Source organism: Mustela nigripes, chromosome 9 (assembly GCF_022355385.1).
Source record: "Mustela nigripes isolate SB6536 chromosome 9, MUSNIG.SB6536, whole genome shotgun sequence".
NCBI lineage: Eukaryota > Metazoa > Chordata > Mammalia > Carnivora > Mustelidae > Mustela > Mustela nigripes.
The window spans coordinates 82082789-82100410 of NC_081565.1; the positions used below are offsets into that span (position 1 = coordinate 82082789).

General features: G+C 45.1%; 1 protein-coding gene across 4 annotated transcripts in view; it reads left to right on the forward strand.

Moving 5' to 3' along the window:
• The window catches only part of DOCK8 (dedicator of cytokinesis 8), a 201974-nt gene that overhangs the window by 41405 nt on the left and 142947 nt on the right, over positions 1-17622 (forward strand). For 3 of the 4 annotated variants that reach the window (XM_059411918.1, XM_059411919.1, XM_059411921.1), the window contains exons 2-3: positions 4919-5021; positions 15734-15909. In XM_059411918.1, coding sequence (XP_059267901.1) covers positions 4919-5021; positions 15734-15909 — 279 coding nt within the window. Of the gene's footprint in view, positions 1-4918; positions 5022-6229; positions 6309-15733; positions 15910-17622 lie in introns of those variants that run through there. The other variant, XM_059411920.1, reaches the window with a different exon arrangement.

The following is a 17622-nucleotide window of genomic DNA, read 5'->3' on the forward strand; positions in this document are numbered from 1 at the left end:
TCTGAATAAAAACAGAGCTTGGCTACACATCCCCCTCTACAATTTTGACTCCTGGGTATGGGTACCAGCGTTTAAAACAAGTTCCAAATCTCCCTCCCAGTTTAATTTGTAGGAATCAAGGAAATAATATTTTAAAGCATTTTGAGTTATTAGAAGAAGAGTGTCTTAGGTCATCAAGGAAATATCATCATAATACATATAAATCTGGCATCAGGAAAATTATCTGAGACTCGTTGAATTTGGGCTGAAACTCAAGTACAGAGGAAATAAAACCCACACGCCAGGACTACCTACGTGGACACAAGTCTGGATGACTTCTTGCCCGGGCTGAATTCTCTTAGCTGTGTGGGCAGGCTTTCCCCTTCACTAGGGTCAATGTAGAGATGAGGAGGGTTGATTCTGATGCTGGGAGGCTGGGTGCTCTTCTGAGAATGAAGTTCCATATCTTGGAAATGAACAAAATTTTTAAAAATTTTTTGAAATTTACAAAATTTAAAAAATTCCCAAGACTGCACCTTTGCCTGCCTGCCTTTTTTCAAAATGCTGAACTTAAGCAGCTCTACATCACAGAGAGCTAAATGAGGTAGTTTTTAAGCTACCTTTAGATAATTACCGAACAGATTTTTTTTTTAAGGTTTTATTTATTTATTTGACAGAGATCACAAGTAGAGTGGCAGACAGAGAGAGGAGGAAGCAGGCTCCCCGCTGAGCAGAGAGCCCGATGTGGGGCTTGATCCCAAGACCCTGGGATCATGATCTGAGCCGAAAGCAGAGGCTTTAACCCACTGAGCCACCCAGGCGCCCCCCGAATGGATTTTTAATCCTTTTGTTGTATTTACACATATACCGTTAGTCATTTCTATTCAATTCCTCATTCTACCTTTCACTTGTAACTTGGTATGCACCTTTCCGTGGGTGAGCCTAATTTGCATTTTTATTTGAGGTGGTTAAAATCACATTTCACCTATTTGCTGTTATTGACGTCGTGCTCTCCCTTGTGTTAGGTGTTTCGGTTATTTTCAGTTATTTGCCGCCATCTGGAATTCTGATATTCATTTCTGCTCAAATTATATGTTTGTTTGAATCCCCCGGTGTATACTCTCCAAAGTGAAATGATTACATTGAAAGGTAACGACAGTTTTAGGGTTCTTGTTGTGTATCACAGCGTTGCTTTCCAGAGGCACCGAACCTATATACAACCCTGGGGGGGTTCCAGCGAGGTGTGGGGCACGCCGATTTTCCCACAGTTTGACCAGCACGTGATTTTTGTGATTCTAGCTTATTTTTGTTGCTTTAGTATGTGCTCAGGGCCTCTCCAGAGAGATTTAATTTTAATGTTCTTTAAACGATGGATGTTCTTTTCTGTGTGGGACAATTCACTATTTTCATTTTAAGGACCAACAATTCCTCTCCGTGTTTGACAGTTTTGAAGGGACGGGCTTAATTGCCTTCTGTAGAATTGATCCTGTAGGGATGGGAAATGGGGTCAGGCTCGAGGGTCAGGGAAGAGCATCGGTTGTACGGCTCCGAGTTGGGAACCCGATGTGGAGAATCGCAATGGGAACACCTGCGGACCCTCTTTAAGGAGGATTGAAGAGTGGGAACATTCTGATTTCGTGCTGAATTAAATCCTGGGGTTTTGGCATAGGGTGATAGATCTTGCTTCAAGATGGAAGCAAGAATGTGTCCCTGCTTCCTTTCTTTGACTCTCTGTAACACCACACCTTTTTAGAAGTTCCCATTTCAGGGGTGCCTGGGTGGCTTAGTGGGGCCGCTGCCTTCAGCTCAGGTCGTGATCCTGGGGTCCTGGGATGGAGTCCCGCATCGGGCTCTCTGCTTCGGTGGGGAGCCTGCTTCCCCCTCTTTCTCTCTGCCTGCCTCTCTGCCTACTCATGCTCTCTGTCAAATAAATTTAAAAATATTAAAAAAAAAAAAAAAGAAAGAAATTCCCATTTCAGGTAGACCCGTCTGGTCTATGGCGGGAAGAGCTTCCGTAGGACCAGGAGATGAAATCATGTTATTTGAGAGGTCCTATGGGGAGGCCCTGGGGGCAGAAGTCGCAGGAGCAGTAAGTCCTGTCTGTCGAAGGCCCCCAGGTCATAGCAAAGGGCCTTTGCTTGGTTGTCTTGTCCCTCTGTGTGTACGGCCATCTCCCCAAGTAAGCATATAACTGAACGCCATGGTGGTTTGGGTTCCTTTGTAGTGCCAAATGCAAGATACAGGGTTGTTCATGCAAGATGGGCCTTTGGATATGGCCAGGGGTCTAATCTGTTGGTTTTTAAAAAATTGGTGATGGTTCAGCTTGTCATGAAAATCAGCATATTGAGTACTTGGAATCAAATTCTGAAGGTTTTCCTCCATTCTTGGCTGTTTCATTCAATTTAGCAATTTTTGCCTTCCCTCTTGTGTCTTTAGGACACTTAACACACATCCATATCTGTATCTGTGTTTTTATCAGCTTTATTGAGAAATAATCCACACACCACTTAGTTTACCCATTTTTCATGCACAATTTGCTAATTCTTAACATATTTACAAAATTGGGTTTCTGTCACCACAATCTATTTCATTTATTTATTTTTTAAAAATTGTTAAAGTCTGTTTATTTATTTGAGAATGAGTGAGAGAGAGCACAAAGTTGGTGGGGGGAAGGAGGAGAGGGGCAAGCAGACTCGCTGCTGAGCAGGGAGCCCGGTGCCGGGCTCCATCTAAGGACCCCGAGATCATGACCTGAGCTGAAGGCAGACCCTTAACCGACTGAGCTACCCAGGTAACACACCACAGTCAATTTTAAAATATTTTCATCACCCCAAAATGAAACCTCGTTCCCATTAGCAGTCACTCCCCATTTGTCTCCAAAGCCCTAGCCCTAGGCCTGCTTTCTGTCTCTGTAGACTTTCTTGTTCTGGAAATTTCATATTAAGGAATAATAAAATACGTGGTCTTTGGGTTTAGCTTCTTTCTCTTGACGTGATGTTTTCAAGGTCTATACATGTTGTCCTATATGGTAATACTTCTTTCCTTTTTTGTTGCTGAATAATATTACTTTGCATGATAGATGGCATGTTGTTTATCCAAGCAACAGGTAATAGACATTTGGGTTGTTTCCACTTTTCCATTATGAATAATGCTGTGAGCATTCCTGGCTAAACTTTTGTAGGAAATTCTGCTCTCATTTCTCCTGGGTGTACTCCTAGGAGTGCAGTTGCTGGGATCTATACGGGAACACTATGTTTAACTTTTTGCGGACCAACCAGATGACTTTCCAAAGCACCTGCATGATTTTATATTCCCACCAATAACGCGCGATGCTCTGATTTCTCTCTACTCTCACCAACACCTGCCATCGCCCGTGTTTTTTTCTGAAATAGCCATCCTAGTGATTGTGAAGTGGCAGCCCCTATGGTTTTGGTTTGCGTTTCCCCAGCAGATCATAGAATACTTCTTATCCTCATGTGTTCTTACACTTAAAAAAATGAAATTAGGACAAGATCTCAGATAATTCAGGAATACAGTGAGAATGAACTGCTTTCACTTCCTGGGGGAGGGGATATCACTTCACTGCTTCCTTCTGTAGGGAGTGCCCCCCTGGCCATGAAGCTGCTCCGGCCATATTCTTCTATCCTCGTCCCCACTCATCATCCGGAATCCTGGGAAGGAGAGATCATTGTCCTGTGTTGGGTTATGTGCCCACCCCTCTGTTTTGTAGTTATTAAGTACAAGATGAGAGTGTGGATCCTGAAAGGACTTTGAGGTGCTCTCGGATTGGGGGAATGAATGCTCCACGTGGGACCAGAACAGGGTTTCTGAAGTACCACGTTGCCACGTCGGAGGGTCAAGCAGACCATGTCAGAAACCTTATCATGCAGAGTAATTACCAATTATGCTTAGCACACAGTGTAATGGAGAAAACATAATAAGCTTTATAATATTCAAATATTATTTTTTAAAGTCATCATTTAAAAAATTTATATAGCCCTTGGCTTGACAAACAGCATATTTCAAACACACGATCTCACCCGATCCTCAGGAAACGTCTGTTCGTGTCTCCTTCTGTTATGTCGTGGTCTCACTTGGGTTTAAATACACTTCAGAGAACTAGTCTGGGAATCCACCCACCAACGAATGAGATCGGATGAGAAAGGTAACGTGAGAAAATGTATTCTGAGCTCCGAACTAACGACTAACACATGAGTGCCTCAAAGACAATCTCTTTGCAAGCTGGGGTTTCCCTGGTCCACAGCTCGGGCCAGGAGGTGTGAGCAGACAATGGGGAACAACTTTCCTGTACCTGGTTTCCAGCTACCGAGGGTGTTGGCTGGGGACAACAGTGTTGGGCTATGAATGACTCAAAGGATCGCTCTGCTAGGAGCAGTTTGGAAAGAGTGCCGTCCTTGGAATCCTACATAGCGCTCAGGGTACCTGGAGGAAGGAGGGATTGTTCATATCATAGATCTCTAGAATGTTCTTTCATAGCAGGCAGCCGACCAGAAGGGTTCAGCTGCTTAAAATGAGAATGGCGGGATCAGAATGGCAGCATGGGGTTCAAAGGACTCTAGTCTGAGACCAGATGTCCTCATGCATGTCCTCATGTCCTGAATGGCTCAGGAAGAAGGACCCAAGCACTCTGGATCTTTCCTCTGGCCTCAAACTCTTCCCTCCTTCATGCTCCCATCCTTTCAGTACTGGGCAGCAGCCATGGTCGGCTGTGGGTGTCCTGGCCTTGGTGAACTTTTCAAGGCTGTATATGGTCAGACAAGAGCTACGCTGTCCACTCATAGGCCGCCGAGGACATGTTAGTTCCGCCAATTGCCCAGCCAACGCCTGGGTTTTATAACACGATACCGAAGATCGTATCTGTAATTGTGATAATCTGTGAAAATAGCCTCTTCATTTGGATATTTGTATCTTACCCAAGGTATTCTTCTGCGGAAATAAGGAAGCAGTTCACTCTCCCTCCGAACCTTGGCCAGTACCATCGACAGAGCATCAGTACCTCTGGCTTCCCCTCTCTTCAACTAGTAAGTATGAGTATGGGTTTGCTTAGAGAATGGTCATGTGCAGAAAGGCGCAGTGCGTCTTTTGCTTCCTGCTTCTCCTTAGCTCTCCGCTGCCGCCTTACACTTCCAGCTACGAGTTCCTACCTCCATACCTGCTTCTTGACATCACACGGTTTCCTTCTCGCCTTCCATCTGCCGTGCGGACCTCCAGGGACCATGCTTCTGAAGTCTCCGGCTTCAGTGGGCAAACAGGCTGCTTGATTTCCCCCAAATTATGATTCATATTTTGGGGAAGGGTGGAGTGGCCTGGAACCTGACTACCATTTGTACACAGGCTTTTATTAGGAAAATAAATCCCGAAATCCGGAAAGCCAAGTTAGGAACCTTAATTTTTAAAAATGGTTTTCTTGGACGTATAATTTACACAACAATAAATTCACTCATTTTAGGTGTATGGTTTGATGAATTGGGCTAGTTTCTAGTCATTTAATCTTTAATTAATCAAGATACAGAACAGTCTCTTTACCCCCTAGATGCCCCTTATGCCCCTTTCCAGTGGGTCTCTTCTTCAAACCTCCAACCCAAGGCAATCACTGATCCACTCCTGTCACGATTTTGCCTTATCTGGAACTTCATATAATTGGAATCACAAAACAGACCTTAATTTTTTTTTAAGATATTTATTTATTTGTCAGAGAGAGAGAGAAGAAGCAGCATGAGGAGCAGCAGGCAGAGGGAGAAGCAGACTCCCTGCTGAGCAAGGAACCGGATATGGGACTCGATCCCAGGACCCTGGGATCATGACCTGAGCTGCAGGCAGATGCTTAACCCACTGAGCCACCTGGGCATGTCCAGACTTTCATTTTTGAAACACACTCCCCCTTTTAATTTGAAGGTTGCTTACATTTTTACATTAACACCTACTGTCGAGTGTGTATTATGTGTTACATTATTTGAGGGCTAAATGCCAGACATATGTCAGGTGGGCTACACCTCACTTAAATGAGATGATTTGTAAAACCAGAAGTTGAGTATTCACTTCCTTTGTGTGAGGCTACAGCCCTCGCTGTGCTCACTTCCTCACACGCAGCACGGCGGCACCTTCTTGCTTCTTCTAGTGGTTATCTTGAGGAGGTTAGGTTTTTTTTTGGTTTTTTTTGTTTTTTGTTTTTTTTTCATTTCTCACTTACTACTTCAAAACCACTTCTGCTCTTCGAAGTTTTGTAACCTTCCACTTGTTTCCGGTAGCTGCCATCTTGCTCCTGTAACAATTACAAGACACGGCGTGTAACTCTGTGTCTTTCAAAGGTATGTTTGCGGCAGTGATGTGTGGTGATTTCAGTAGGATAATTTGTGTGTTGTATCATGGAAGAAATGAGAGTAGCAAAAAGTGGATAGCACCTTTTACTGCAAGAGGTAATGACATTTCTTCAAAAAAAAAATCTATTTTTTTTTTTGAAGAAATGCCGACTTCGGTGGCTTGCTAACTGTCCTTTTTGTTTGAACTTTTCCTCCTTCAAAATTGCAGATTATAATAAAAGCACATTAAAGGCATGATGTCCGTGCTTTCAGATGGATTAGATAACCTTTGGACTAAAATATTAGCTATGGGGTTTTTTTTGGTTTAATTTAATGCTAATCGATATTTCATTAAAAACCCTCCTAAATTTTTTAAAAAATTTCTGCCTCACGTTGTATTCCAAACTGTGCAGAATTCAGTTAAAAAGTGACCAGATACATGTTTATAGTTCAAACAAGGTAAGGAGGGAGAAGGGTTTGGTGCCTTGCTTGTTGGTTGATTAAGACTGCGGCGCTCTGCAGTGGCTGTCTTGAGAAACAGTCGGACATCATCATGAAGAGGCTTTAAGGAAGTTGAGCTCACAAGCGTTAACCCCTTCTCTACACACCAGCTTTGACATTAATGCTGCTGTCTTAAGTTTTTCATTTAAAGACACAAAGAAAAAAAACCTTGCTGAATGTCTACAGGTGTTCTTTTGGTAGTTTTGCCTCTTTACTCATAGGTTTTGACGAATGTGAGTTTTGGTGAATTTCTTTGTTAGCTAGGTAGTCAATTACCATGTGGCTTAACTACCCATTTTCTAACAGAGGCTATCAAAGAAGTTGCAAAAAGAAGCAGCAACGTTTAACTACACAAGACTCATGCTGTTCCTGCCTGTCCTAATTTATTCCTGGTTCTATTTGCAAATAAATAGCCTTTAAAATAGCCATATATTTAAAATATATCTTAGCATTCCAGGTTAGCTCCTGGATATCTCTGCCCAGATCACAACTCCAATTTCAACACTGGGTGCTGCCCTGGACCCTTCTTGTTAATTGCACGAGGAAGAGGAGGCAGGAGGGAGCTAAGGGGCCTTATTTTAATTCCCCCTTTAAAAAAAAAAAAAAAGCACAACTGGTAGAGGAAATCACCTTAACATTTATCTGCTGTCACACTGTTGTATCTCCATGAAGTGGCCTTTCTTGTCCCTGAGTCATCTTCCCGAATGAAGGCTCCTCCACCAGAAATCATCAACCTAATGGTGATTTCCCTTTACCTTAAAAAAAAAAAAAAAAAATCAATTTCGTAGAAAGCTAATGGGACATTTCAGCAAGCTTCATTCCTGGCAAGGCAGAGAAGGAGCTTATCCTCTAAAGACTCTGAGGCTGAACTAGCTTTTAAAAACACTTTTCCTTCCCAGGATCCTGGGATCCAGCCCCGCATCAGGCTCTCTGCTAAGCAGGGAGCCTGCTTCTCCCTCTCTCTGCCTCTCTGCCTACTTATGATCTCTGTCTGTCAAATAAATAAATAAAATCTTAAAAAAAAAAAAACCACTTTTCTTAAATGCAAAGCTATATAGGCTGCTCATTATATGACTTTAAACAATTGGAAAATAAGACCAAACAACTTTGTTGTTTCCCAACAAAGGGAAACAAGACCTTTGTTTCCCTTACCTTTATTTATTTATTTATTTTTAAAGATTTTATGTATCTGTTTGACGGAGAGAGATCACAAGTAGGCTGAGAGGCAGGCAGAGAGAGAGGGGGAAGTAGGCTCCCCACTGAGCAGAGAGCCCGATGTAGGCTTTGATCCCAGGACCCTGAGCCATGACCCAAGCCGAAGGCAGAGGCTTGAACCACTGAGCCACCCAGGCGACCCACTCACCTTTATTTATATAACTATCCATTTCAACAACCAATGGCTATTTAATTTTTAGAAGTATTTAATGGTGCCAAGTTATTTAAAACCGGACCAGGGGTAGGGGGGGTTGCCTGGGTGGCTCAGTCACTTAAGCATCTGACTCTTGGTTTCGGCTCAGGTCATGGTCTCAGGGTCATGAGATTGAGCCCCACTTGGACGCTGAACTCAGTGGAGAGTCTGCTTAAAGATTCCCTGCCTCTGCCCCTCCCCGGACTCACCCATAGGCACTCTCTCTCTTTCTCAAACAAATAAGATCTTAAAAAAAAAAAAAAAAATCAATGATTAGTTTGTTGTTTTGCAAGTAGTCCAAAGTTGGCCACAAGCCCAGGTGGACCCCATTTTGCATGAATATTTCTGCCTTCTGTGAATTTGTGTATGTGAATAGAATTTTTGTGTTGCAAAAAGTTGCATTGCATCATAAAATTGTATCATAAAATTTACTTTTCTTTTAGACATAAATCATTAAAAATAACCATGAGGTTTTTTTCTACAAAAACTCATGAGATGGATCTGGATGAGAAGCATTACTGCCACTGATTAGGTATCTAACCGGGAACAAGTTAACCTCTGTGAAGGCTTCAGCTTTTTTCATTTGCGGTGTTGGATGAGTGCTCCCCCCACCCCGGTCCTGCTCCCTTAGGGCTGATAGAATGGTGTCAGACGTTGTGTAAATAGTGTATTGAAGACAGCAGTGAGAGATTAACTGGTGGCCAGAGGTGGTTTCAGCTCTGAAAAGCCTTGTGGTCTACTTGGGAGGAAAGATGATCCCGAGGACCTATACTGTCTTTAGCGTGCTAGGTGTCCCAAAGGAGATAAGAGCTTGCTGGCCGAGGCGGGAAGACTTAAAGGAAGGTTCTCAGCCTGGGCTGCCCCTTAGAATCATCTGGGACCTTTCGAAACACCTGCGGCCAGGCCCACCAGAGAACAATGAAATCAGAATTTCTAAGGGCTGGGGCTTACGTATGGAAACGGTAAAGTTCCCTGGGATTTTGGCATGTGATCTGGGCGTAGGATTCTTTAAAGAACCGACATTGGTGGAAGTGTTCCAAATAGGAGAAAACATAAAGTTCGTTTCTTTTGTGGTCCTGGTTACTCTGGATTTCAGAAAATGTGGTAGGTAAGGACCACTTGCTAGCCTTGTGGATATATCCTTATATAAATAGAGAGGCTTCTGTTGTAAATGGATCAATCCCATGAGAGAAAGGGTGTGTGTGTGTGTGTGTGTGTGTGTGTGTGTGTGTGTGTGAGATTTTGTTAGATTTTTTTTATAAATTATATAAATTATAAATGTCAGCTCTAATTATAAATGTCAGCTGTGATGTATGGGGTGTTTTCAAAGTCGATAAAATATTTTTGAGTCTTGCATTCTGGAATATGAGGAGGATTGACCATTTCAAGCTGGCTTTTTAGGCCTCATGATATGGTTATAGACCTGCCTTGGGTGTCTTTGACACCCCTGTCTGAGTCATTTGTGACCAGTGCTGGGGAACATGGCCTTGTGCACAGACTCATCTGTGTGTAGCATTGCCCTCTGGCTTTGGAATCTTCCATTGCCACAGCTATTTGGACAGGTTGGCCAGACCCCCTCTCATGCTAACCATCCACACCAGCAAATGACTCTATAGTTGACGTCTTCTTTAAAATGAAATAGTAAAGGACGAAAGCCATATTCTGGTCATTCAAAGTCAAAAGGAGAGTGAACTACAAGAAAAGGTCGGGACCTCTGTCTGAAGGTAGAAAGGAGAATTTGAGGCGCTGCACAGGGTTAATAACCTTAACCTACATTTTCGTAGAGGGAAAAATTCTATTTTTAGAAATGAGACTAGAAAAGATTTGAAGTGAAATGGAATGAATCATCTGGAATGTAATGGTTCTGCTGAAGAAAAGGATATAAAAAGCCACATCCTAAACACTATGGTTACATGACTTGTTTGTGTATAACATTTATGTTAAAAAAAAAAAAAAGTCTCATACCTTTGAAGGCGTTCATTTCTCTAGTGTGTTTAAGCTTCTGTGCAATAAAGCAACCTTTTGCTTTTACTGGCAGGGATGACCGAAATGTTAGATCACTTGATAAATACGGTTCTTTTAAATTTTTCTGATGCTGTTGTCTTTGTGTGGATCATCTGTCAAGGAGTCGGGCTGTCCTCAGGTTTCATTGATTTCCCTTGAGGGGCGTGATGGAAATGAAGATTTCAATACAGTTTTCACGCAGATTCACAATGGAACATAAAATGACAGAGTGACAGCCTGCGTGCAGAGCGGGAATTTCATTACCGTCTTTGAAAAGCAGGGACATCAAAGTATCTTGGTAGAAATAGATTGATGCCCATGATGGCCTATCAGCCATCTTCCCCTCGGTGGCAGATGGCCATTGGTAGAAGTAGGGAATCATTGTTGGAGCTAAGCCATGAAGTTCTTTGAAATAATGAAGGAGAAGAACTTGACTGTCTTCGGCTCTGTTTACCTACATATAGTAGAAAACTGAGAGGATTGTCTTAAGCTTGGCTTCCTTCCTTCCTTCCTTCCTTCCTCCCCACCCCTCCTCCCTTCCAGAAATATGTTTTGGGTCTCGCTCTGTGCCAGGCACTGGTCTAGGAGCTGGGGATGTGCTAGTGGATACAACAGAGAGTCTAGCATCATGGAACCTATGTTCTAGAATAGGTGACATGGACAAACGGATGAATGCGGACTCTGTCAAGGGGTATTAAGTGCTGGAAGAATGAAAGAGGGAAAGAGGATAGAGAGTGATGCCGAAGAGGAGTTATTTGGGTGTCTGTTGGAAAAGAGACACTTGGGAAGAATTCTGCATGAACTTGAGAAGTGTCTGAAGGAAAAGTTTTCTAGTCAGAAGGAACAGCAAGGGCAAAGTCCCCAAGACAAGAGTATGTCTTCTCTTCCAGCGACAGCAAGGAAGTGGAGTATGAGCTGAGCAGAGCAGACAGGAGACATGAGATCAAAGGGAAAGCAGGGCTGGGTCCTAGGCCTCAGAGACCACAGAAGAACTTCAGCTCTTACTCTGATTAAGAAGGGAAGTCTCTGGAAACATTGAGCCAGAGGCCAGGCATGATCTGACTTTTTATAAAGATGACTTACAGAGTTCCTTTTATAAGGATCACTGTACTGTGGTTGCTATGTGGAGAGTAGACGGGGGGTAGGGAGGGTATTAGGAAGTTGTCCCAGTAACTGTGGAGTAGGGCTGTAGAGAGTGATGCCAGTAGAGAAGGAGAGAAGGTTGGATGCTGAATATATTTCCAGAAGTAAAGTGGATGGGATTTTCTCATGGACAACGTGTAAGGCGTAAGAGAAAGAGAGAAACCAACATAGACTCTGAAGTTTTTGCCCCAGGCAGCCGGCAGAATGGAATCACCAATCCCTGAGATGCCAAGACCTAGGAGATAAGGGAAGAAAAGATGGGCAGGAGGCAGGAAAATTAAGAGTTAGTTTTGAGTTTGTTGTGTTTGGCAGTCCTGTTAGGCCACCAGATGGTGATGTCTGGACCAGATGGTGGTGTAGCTGGAAAAGTCAACCTGGATTTCAGGGCAAACATATAAATTTGTAACATTGAAAAGTGATATTTAAAGCCATGGGATGGATGAGCTCCTCGGGGAGTGAATGGAGATTGAGAAGCAGAGACATTTAGGACTGAATCCTGGAGCACTGCATTGTAGGAGGAGAACCTGGAAACAGCGATATCCCAAAGGGAGAGTGGCCGACCATTTCAACGTGTTCAGGACTGAGGGGTTTCGTGGTACACGGACTTTCAGAGACTGCATCACCTTCCATCTGAATAAAGTATTGCAAGAAAGAGGGGGTGATTAGCTGTGTCCTGTACTGTAGATGAACCAGGGCTGAGCAATGACCATTGAATTTGGCAGCAGGGGAGTCTTGGATGACTTTGACGAGAGATCTCTCATGAACAGCCCAGGAGATTTGAGGACCATCCCATAGGGGTGCACACACATGAGGGCACCAGGCCAGTACCCCTGGAGACATCACGCCTCTCCCCCAAGCCCCACACAGAGCAGCATGAAGCAACCCCTGCCCCCTCCCTTACCGCTCCCCCCACCCCCGCCCCCGCCGCCAGTGCTGTAACAAAGGACCCTTGTGATTACCTGTGTGATTTGGGTCAAGTCATTTAACCTCTCTGTTTTTCAGCATCCTTCTTTCTGAAGTATTTGCCAGATTTGTTATTTTATTTTTAAAGATTTTATTATTTATTTGTCAGAGAGCAAGAGAGCACAAGCAGGGGGAACAACAGACAGAAGGAGAAGCAGGCTCTGCACTGAGCAAGGAACCCCGAGGCAGGACTGGATCCCAGGACCCTGGGGCCATGATCTGACCTGAAGGCAAACACTTAACTGACAGAGCCAGACCCAGGTGTCCACAGATTTGTTATTTTAATCTGGTATCCATGTGCTCTCTGCATATACACTGTGCTAGGAGCTACACGGATTCATTTTAAACAGATACCGTTCTGGTGCTGTAGGAATTGTCAGTTTCAGAACAAATGGAATCCCAGTCATGTCAGGAGAACTAGGCTTTGATGTGCATTAGGGGGCAAGGGAAAGTACTTGGGGTCTCCACGTACTTGCCAAGGGCGAGAGGAGTTTGCATCGCCTTAGGAATAGACAGCTTCCTCCCTTGTCCATTTCGGTGTAGAAAGAGAGGGGAACTAGTCAAATGCCAGCTTGTCTGTTGTGCTGGAACCATCCTCAGTGATCTCTAACACGGTTGATGTTTACAGTGTGCTCTGCCCTGAAATCTGTGCTGACCTCCAGAGTTTCACTCTATGATCAGCCCCGCATATCGATTACACTTGGCGCATGGCCCCGCAATTCGTGCTTGGTGAGGTTACCGTGTCCTTATGATGGCTGCCTCTTCAAAGAGAGCTTTATCTGTGAGAATGTAGCTGACTTCGCCTTCTCATGGCTGACCGGAGATCTGTGCAAAGATGCTGGAGAGGCGCTACCTGATTCTTCTGTATCCCCCGCCCCACTCTCCACCCCCGACCCCTGCTCAGAGACTGGCGTGCAGCAGATACTCAGCAAATCGTAGCTGAAGGAGGGAGTTATCTGTCCTTGTCACCCAAGTTCCTGGACACCCTGTCCTGTAGGCAACAAAGGCTGCTCTCAGCCACATTTGTGTCACCATTCATAGCTTTGGATTTTAGGCTTGTGACAAGCAGACTACATTGGCTGCACCGGAATTAGCTTCCCTCCGATGATTTCGCACAAATGCCATTTCTCCGTGGAAGCTTCTACTCACCACTGTGCTAGCGTCACAGTGCTTCTGAGTGTGCTTCAAATACGATTTTAAAGTATATATTTAAAGGGCCTCAGCTTGAGGGATCGATATGTCTCAGCATAAATTTACATTTGTCATTACTTTAAGTAATTAATTATGTCATTACTTTGAGCAGCTGGGCTCGTGAGAAACACAGAGTGGAACTTTTGGTCAGTGTGGTAAATGTAGTGATCACCCTCTTGCAAACACACTTACTATTGCCCTTTGTTTTAAGTATTTCTGGAAGTACAAATTCCCCAAAATGCCTGCAAGAGAAAACACAACTATCGTGGTTAAGAACATGAGCCCACCTAGGTTTGAATTCCAGGAGGTCTACCGACTTCCCAGCTGTGGAGCCATGGACAGATGATTAAATCTCTAGCCTTCCGCGTCCTCATCTGTAAAATGGGGTAAGAAGGGTGTGGAACTTATAAGCTTTAGTGAGGATGATGTGACATAATGTATAAAATGACCGAGCCGATTTCTTGGCACAGAGTAAGTGCTCGATAGTTACTGGCTTCATGGGTATCAACTTGGCAATAAGGAGATGGGGTTTGCAAAAAATGCTGTTTCCTATTTCCGTTCCTGATTCTGAGTGCTGTGTACTGGGTTGTGGTAAGGGGTGGGAAAATCCACTTTCTCCTTTGGGGTTGGTTGGTCTTAGGCAGGTCTACAGAGAGAATGCCTGTCATTTCCTCTGGCAGAGGTCAGTAGCGGCCTTGACCAACTCTGTCCCCACCTGTCTTCCGCAGAGGCTGATCCCTGGCTCCCTCTGCTCCTCTGCTGGTCCCTGTACTTTCATGGTCTTTTCCTTAGCTGGCCTGCAGGTCCCCCAAGAAACTTCCCTGTCCCATGTCACAGTACACGGGAGCCAGGCTGAGCTAGGGATGTCTCTGCTCTCCTCCACCAAAGTATATCCTGTTGCTTCTCTTCCGCTCCCTTTGTCCCAGCAGCCCAGGATGTGACGTACGTCAGCCACCTTCCAGAATCTCAGAGAATGAGGAGGGACCGTGTTCCCCCAGTTCTTTGCTTTGTCCTCCGTCCCCAGACCATCACTCAGGTCTCCACCACGAGGAGGTGGGAGGAGGGAGGGCGAGCCGCATCCTCTCTGATTTTAGGTCCTTTTGCCTCTCCAGCGAGCTGCGCATTGCTTCTCCTCTCTAACGTGGCGTCCTCGCATCGAGTCTGGTGTGTGGTTTCAGGGTGATGAAAAACCGGTTTTGTTAGTATTTCCTTTGGATCTGGCTGTGTTTCCCATCGCGCCAGTTCGAATCAGAGTCTGGAGTGTTTGTTTCAGGGGTCCCTGGTTGGCGGGGGTAGAGAGCAGTTGCCTCCCTGGGCCGGTGATTCCAAATAGACCTTCGTAAGTCACCCCCATGGAGCTGCTGCGCTCATCATCCCACGACACCACTCGCTCCGGTTCTTTCACTTCCTTAAGGCAGTGGTTCCCGTTTTGGGACTTCACAGACAAAAAAAAAAAGTTGCTTCATCGCCAACTATTTTATCAACTAGAGAATTGTCTATTTCGAATCACCATGTTCTTCTGTCACTTCTTTTGTCCTCTCCCTGCCCCCCCACTGCGCGTGGATGTAGTAGAGCAAAACAGGACAGTCCTGTAAAAGGGAGTACATTGAGGCCAGTTGCCCTGAGTTTACTTCTTAAAAACACTTCATACATAATCACAGCCCACTGTGGGCCAGACTTGGTGGCAGTGATTTCCAGATGTTTCTGGACCGACTCGTGCTGGGCACCGGGACTGCAGTTAAATGAGTAAAGATAAGTGAGGCCGGCGGAAACACGGGGCCTGAGTAGTCCCACAGCAGGAGTGTTGCATTTGCCAGGATTTAGGGAAAATTGCCTCCACGTGCGACTTCACTGTATTTGGGTAGACGTAGCCTCAGAGAGCTTTTGCAGGGGAAATTATAAAATTCAGCAAAGCCTCGTGATCTCATTTTGGATCTCCTCAGGATTCCTCATCAAGACGCAATTAAGCAGAGAAAAATTCTGCCTTGGGGTGTGATTTGGGTGCCTCACCGTGTTCTGACTTGACTTGCCGTGCTGTGTCTCTTTCCGTATCACTGCCTCTGGCTCTGACAGCCCCTCTGAGGACGGCGCCACTGAGTTGTGCGCTAAGAGCCAAGTGCTTTGCCGAGTGGAAGGGGCAGGCCCAGGGCGCGCCGGCTGTGGCCTTGGTGCTTTCCCTGGAAACCCCGCGGGCACCGCCTTCTCCTTCCCCTTATCTCTGCAGCCTCAGTTTTATGACCCGGTGGAGCCAGTGGACTTCGAGGGACTTCTGATGACACAGCTCAACAGCCTGGACGCGGAGCTCGCCCAGGAGCTGGGGGACTTCACGGAGGACGACTTGGATGTGGCGTTCACGCCAAAGGAATGTCGCACTCTGCAGCCCTCTTTGCCGGAGGAAGGGTAAATCGTTTTCCTAAACTGTAGCTGTCAGTGTGAAGTCGTGACTGTTACTGGTGTGGAGGGGAGACGCCTTAATTCTGGACTTCTGTTGGAACTCACGGTACCCCGATCCATTAAGATGGACAGGATGCCAACTCATTACTGTCGCCTGTGGTGGTTTTTAAATCGTTTCAACCAGAGGCTTTAAAAAGGCATGTGGGGGCAAAACCACTTAAGGGGATGCTCAAGGACAGGAGGAGGGGGCAGGTGGAGGCCTGGGAGTGTGGACAGCCTGGGTGTCCGCTCAGCGACCTTGGGTGACTCATCTGAGCTCCCAAGAACCTCCGTGTCTCCATCCGTAAAAATGTCCAGTGTTTCAATAATAATCAGTGAAATGATTCAGAAGCATTTGAATGGTTTCCACCAAAGACCCTGGATCAAGTCACAGACAAGTTCAACCCACATTTTTTGAGCATCTACTATGTGCCGGGCACATAGTAGATGAGTAAGGCAGCATTCCTTCCTTGGAAGAAAGTTTTGCCAAGTGGGGAGACAGTGGGGAAAGCTCTGTGGAGGGAATATGTGGAGATCTGGGTCGAACTTGAGTTTCCGCGGTGAGTCAGTCAGTGTGTTTCTAGGCGCGGGCATTAGCTCTAGGTAGTGAACAATGGAATTGTGTGCTGGTGAAACTCTTGTGACTTCCATGGTGGAAAAAAACAGTGCCTCTTTAAAAGTGTAGGGTGAACTTTAATGTACATTAATTTTCAAAACAAAATCAAGATTCACGTCTCTCTTGGACATTTTCTACTTAGTCACCTTCCCCAAAAATAGTCCCCGGAAGGAGATCATGAAACACGGCCCCTGCCCCACTGCTGTGCAATACATTCTAGTTCTGTTTTGGATTTTCTTCCATCATAGTTTAAGGATGTGGGGTGACAGAGGTACAGTATTATCGTGAGTCTTTGCTCTCCTGTTTTGATAGTTCTTATTCACGTAGGGAAGCTTGTCACATGCTCAGCTCAGACTATTTTAGAAATACTCCTTTCCCAGAAAACAAGCAGTGGGAAACACTTCCCCCACCATCAGCCCATCTATTCAAGTGTAACTTTCCCGTAGGCAAGCTCTGTTTTTTCACCGTTGACAAAGAATCATTGCCTATCATTTCGTCTGAAATTTATGGTTACTTATTTAATCATTTTCAAATGAGGTCAGAGTCTTGGAAAATCCTGTTTCAGATACTTTAAAAAATATATAGAGGTAGGACTTTTGAATTTTGATGAAAGAGGCAGGTTTTTCCCTTAGCATCCGTTATTTAGTATAATATTGCCTTGGGATCAGGATTTCTAGCTCACCCCGTCTGTCCGATGACTTTAAAACAACCTCTGCTATTTCAATCATTGCCCAGAAGTCTGCCATTATAATCAAAAGCCAGGAGGGCCTCGGCAGCAGCACCAGCAGCAGAGAAAACAGCAGCTGACCCCCGTGGCCCCAGAACTTCGTGGGGAGCTCTGGCAGTGCGGTGGCTGGCAGCCTACACTGCACAGGTCCAAGGCCTGGGTTTAAGTCCCTGCTCTTCCCCTGCTGGGTGACTTTCAGCCCGGTTCTTCTCATCTCATTCTTCTTCAAAATTCGGATAATAGTGCAAGCCCATCCCCTCGGAGGCAGGTTGAGAATTAGCTGGACTTTTTTTTTTTTAAAAAAAGAGAGAAAACATGCATACAGTAGTTATCGCAG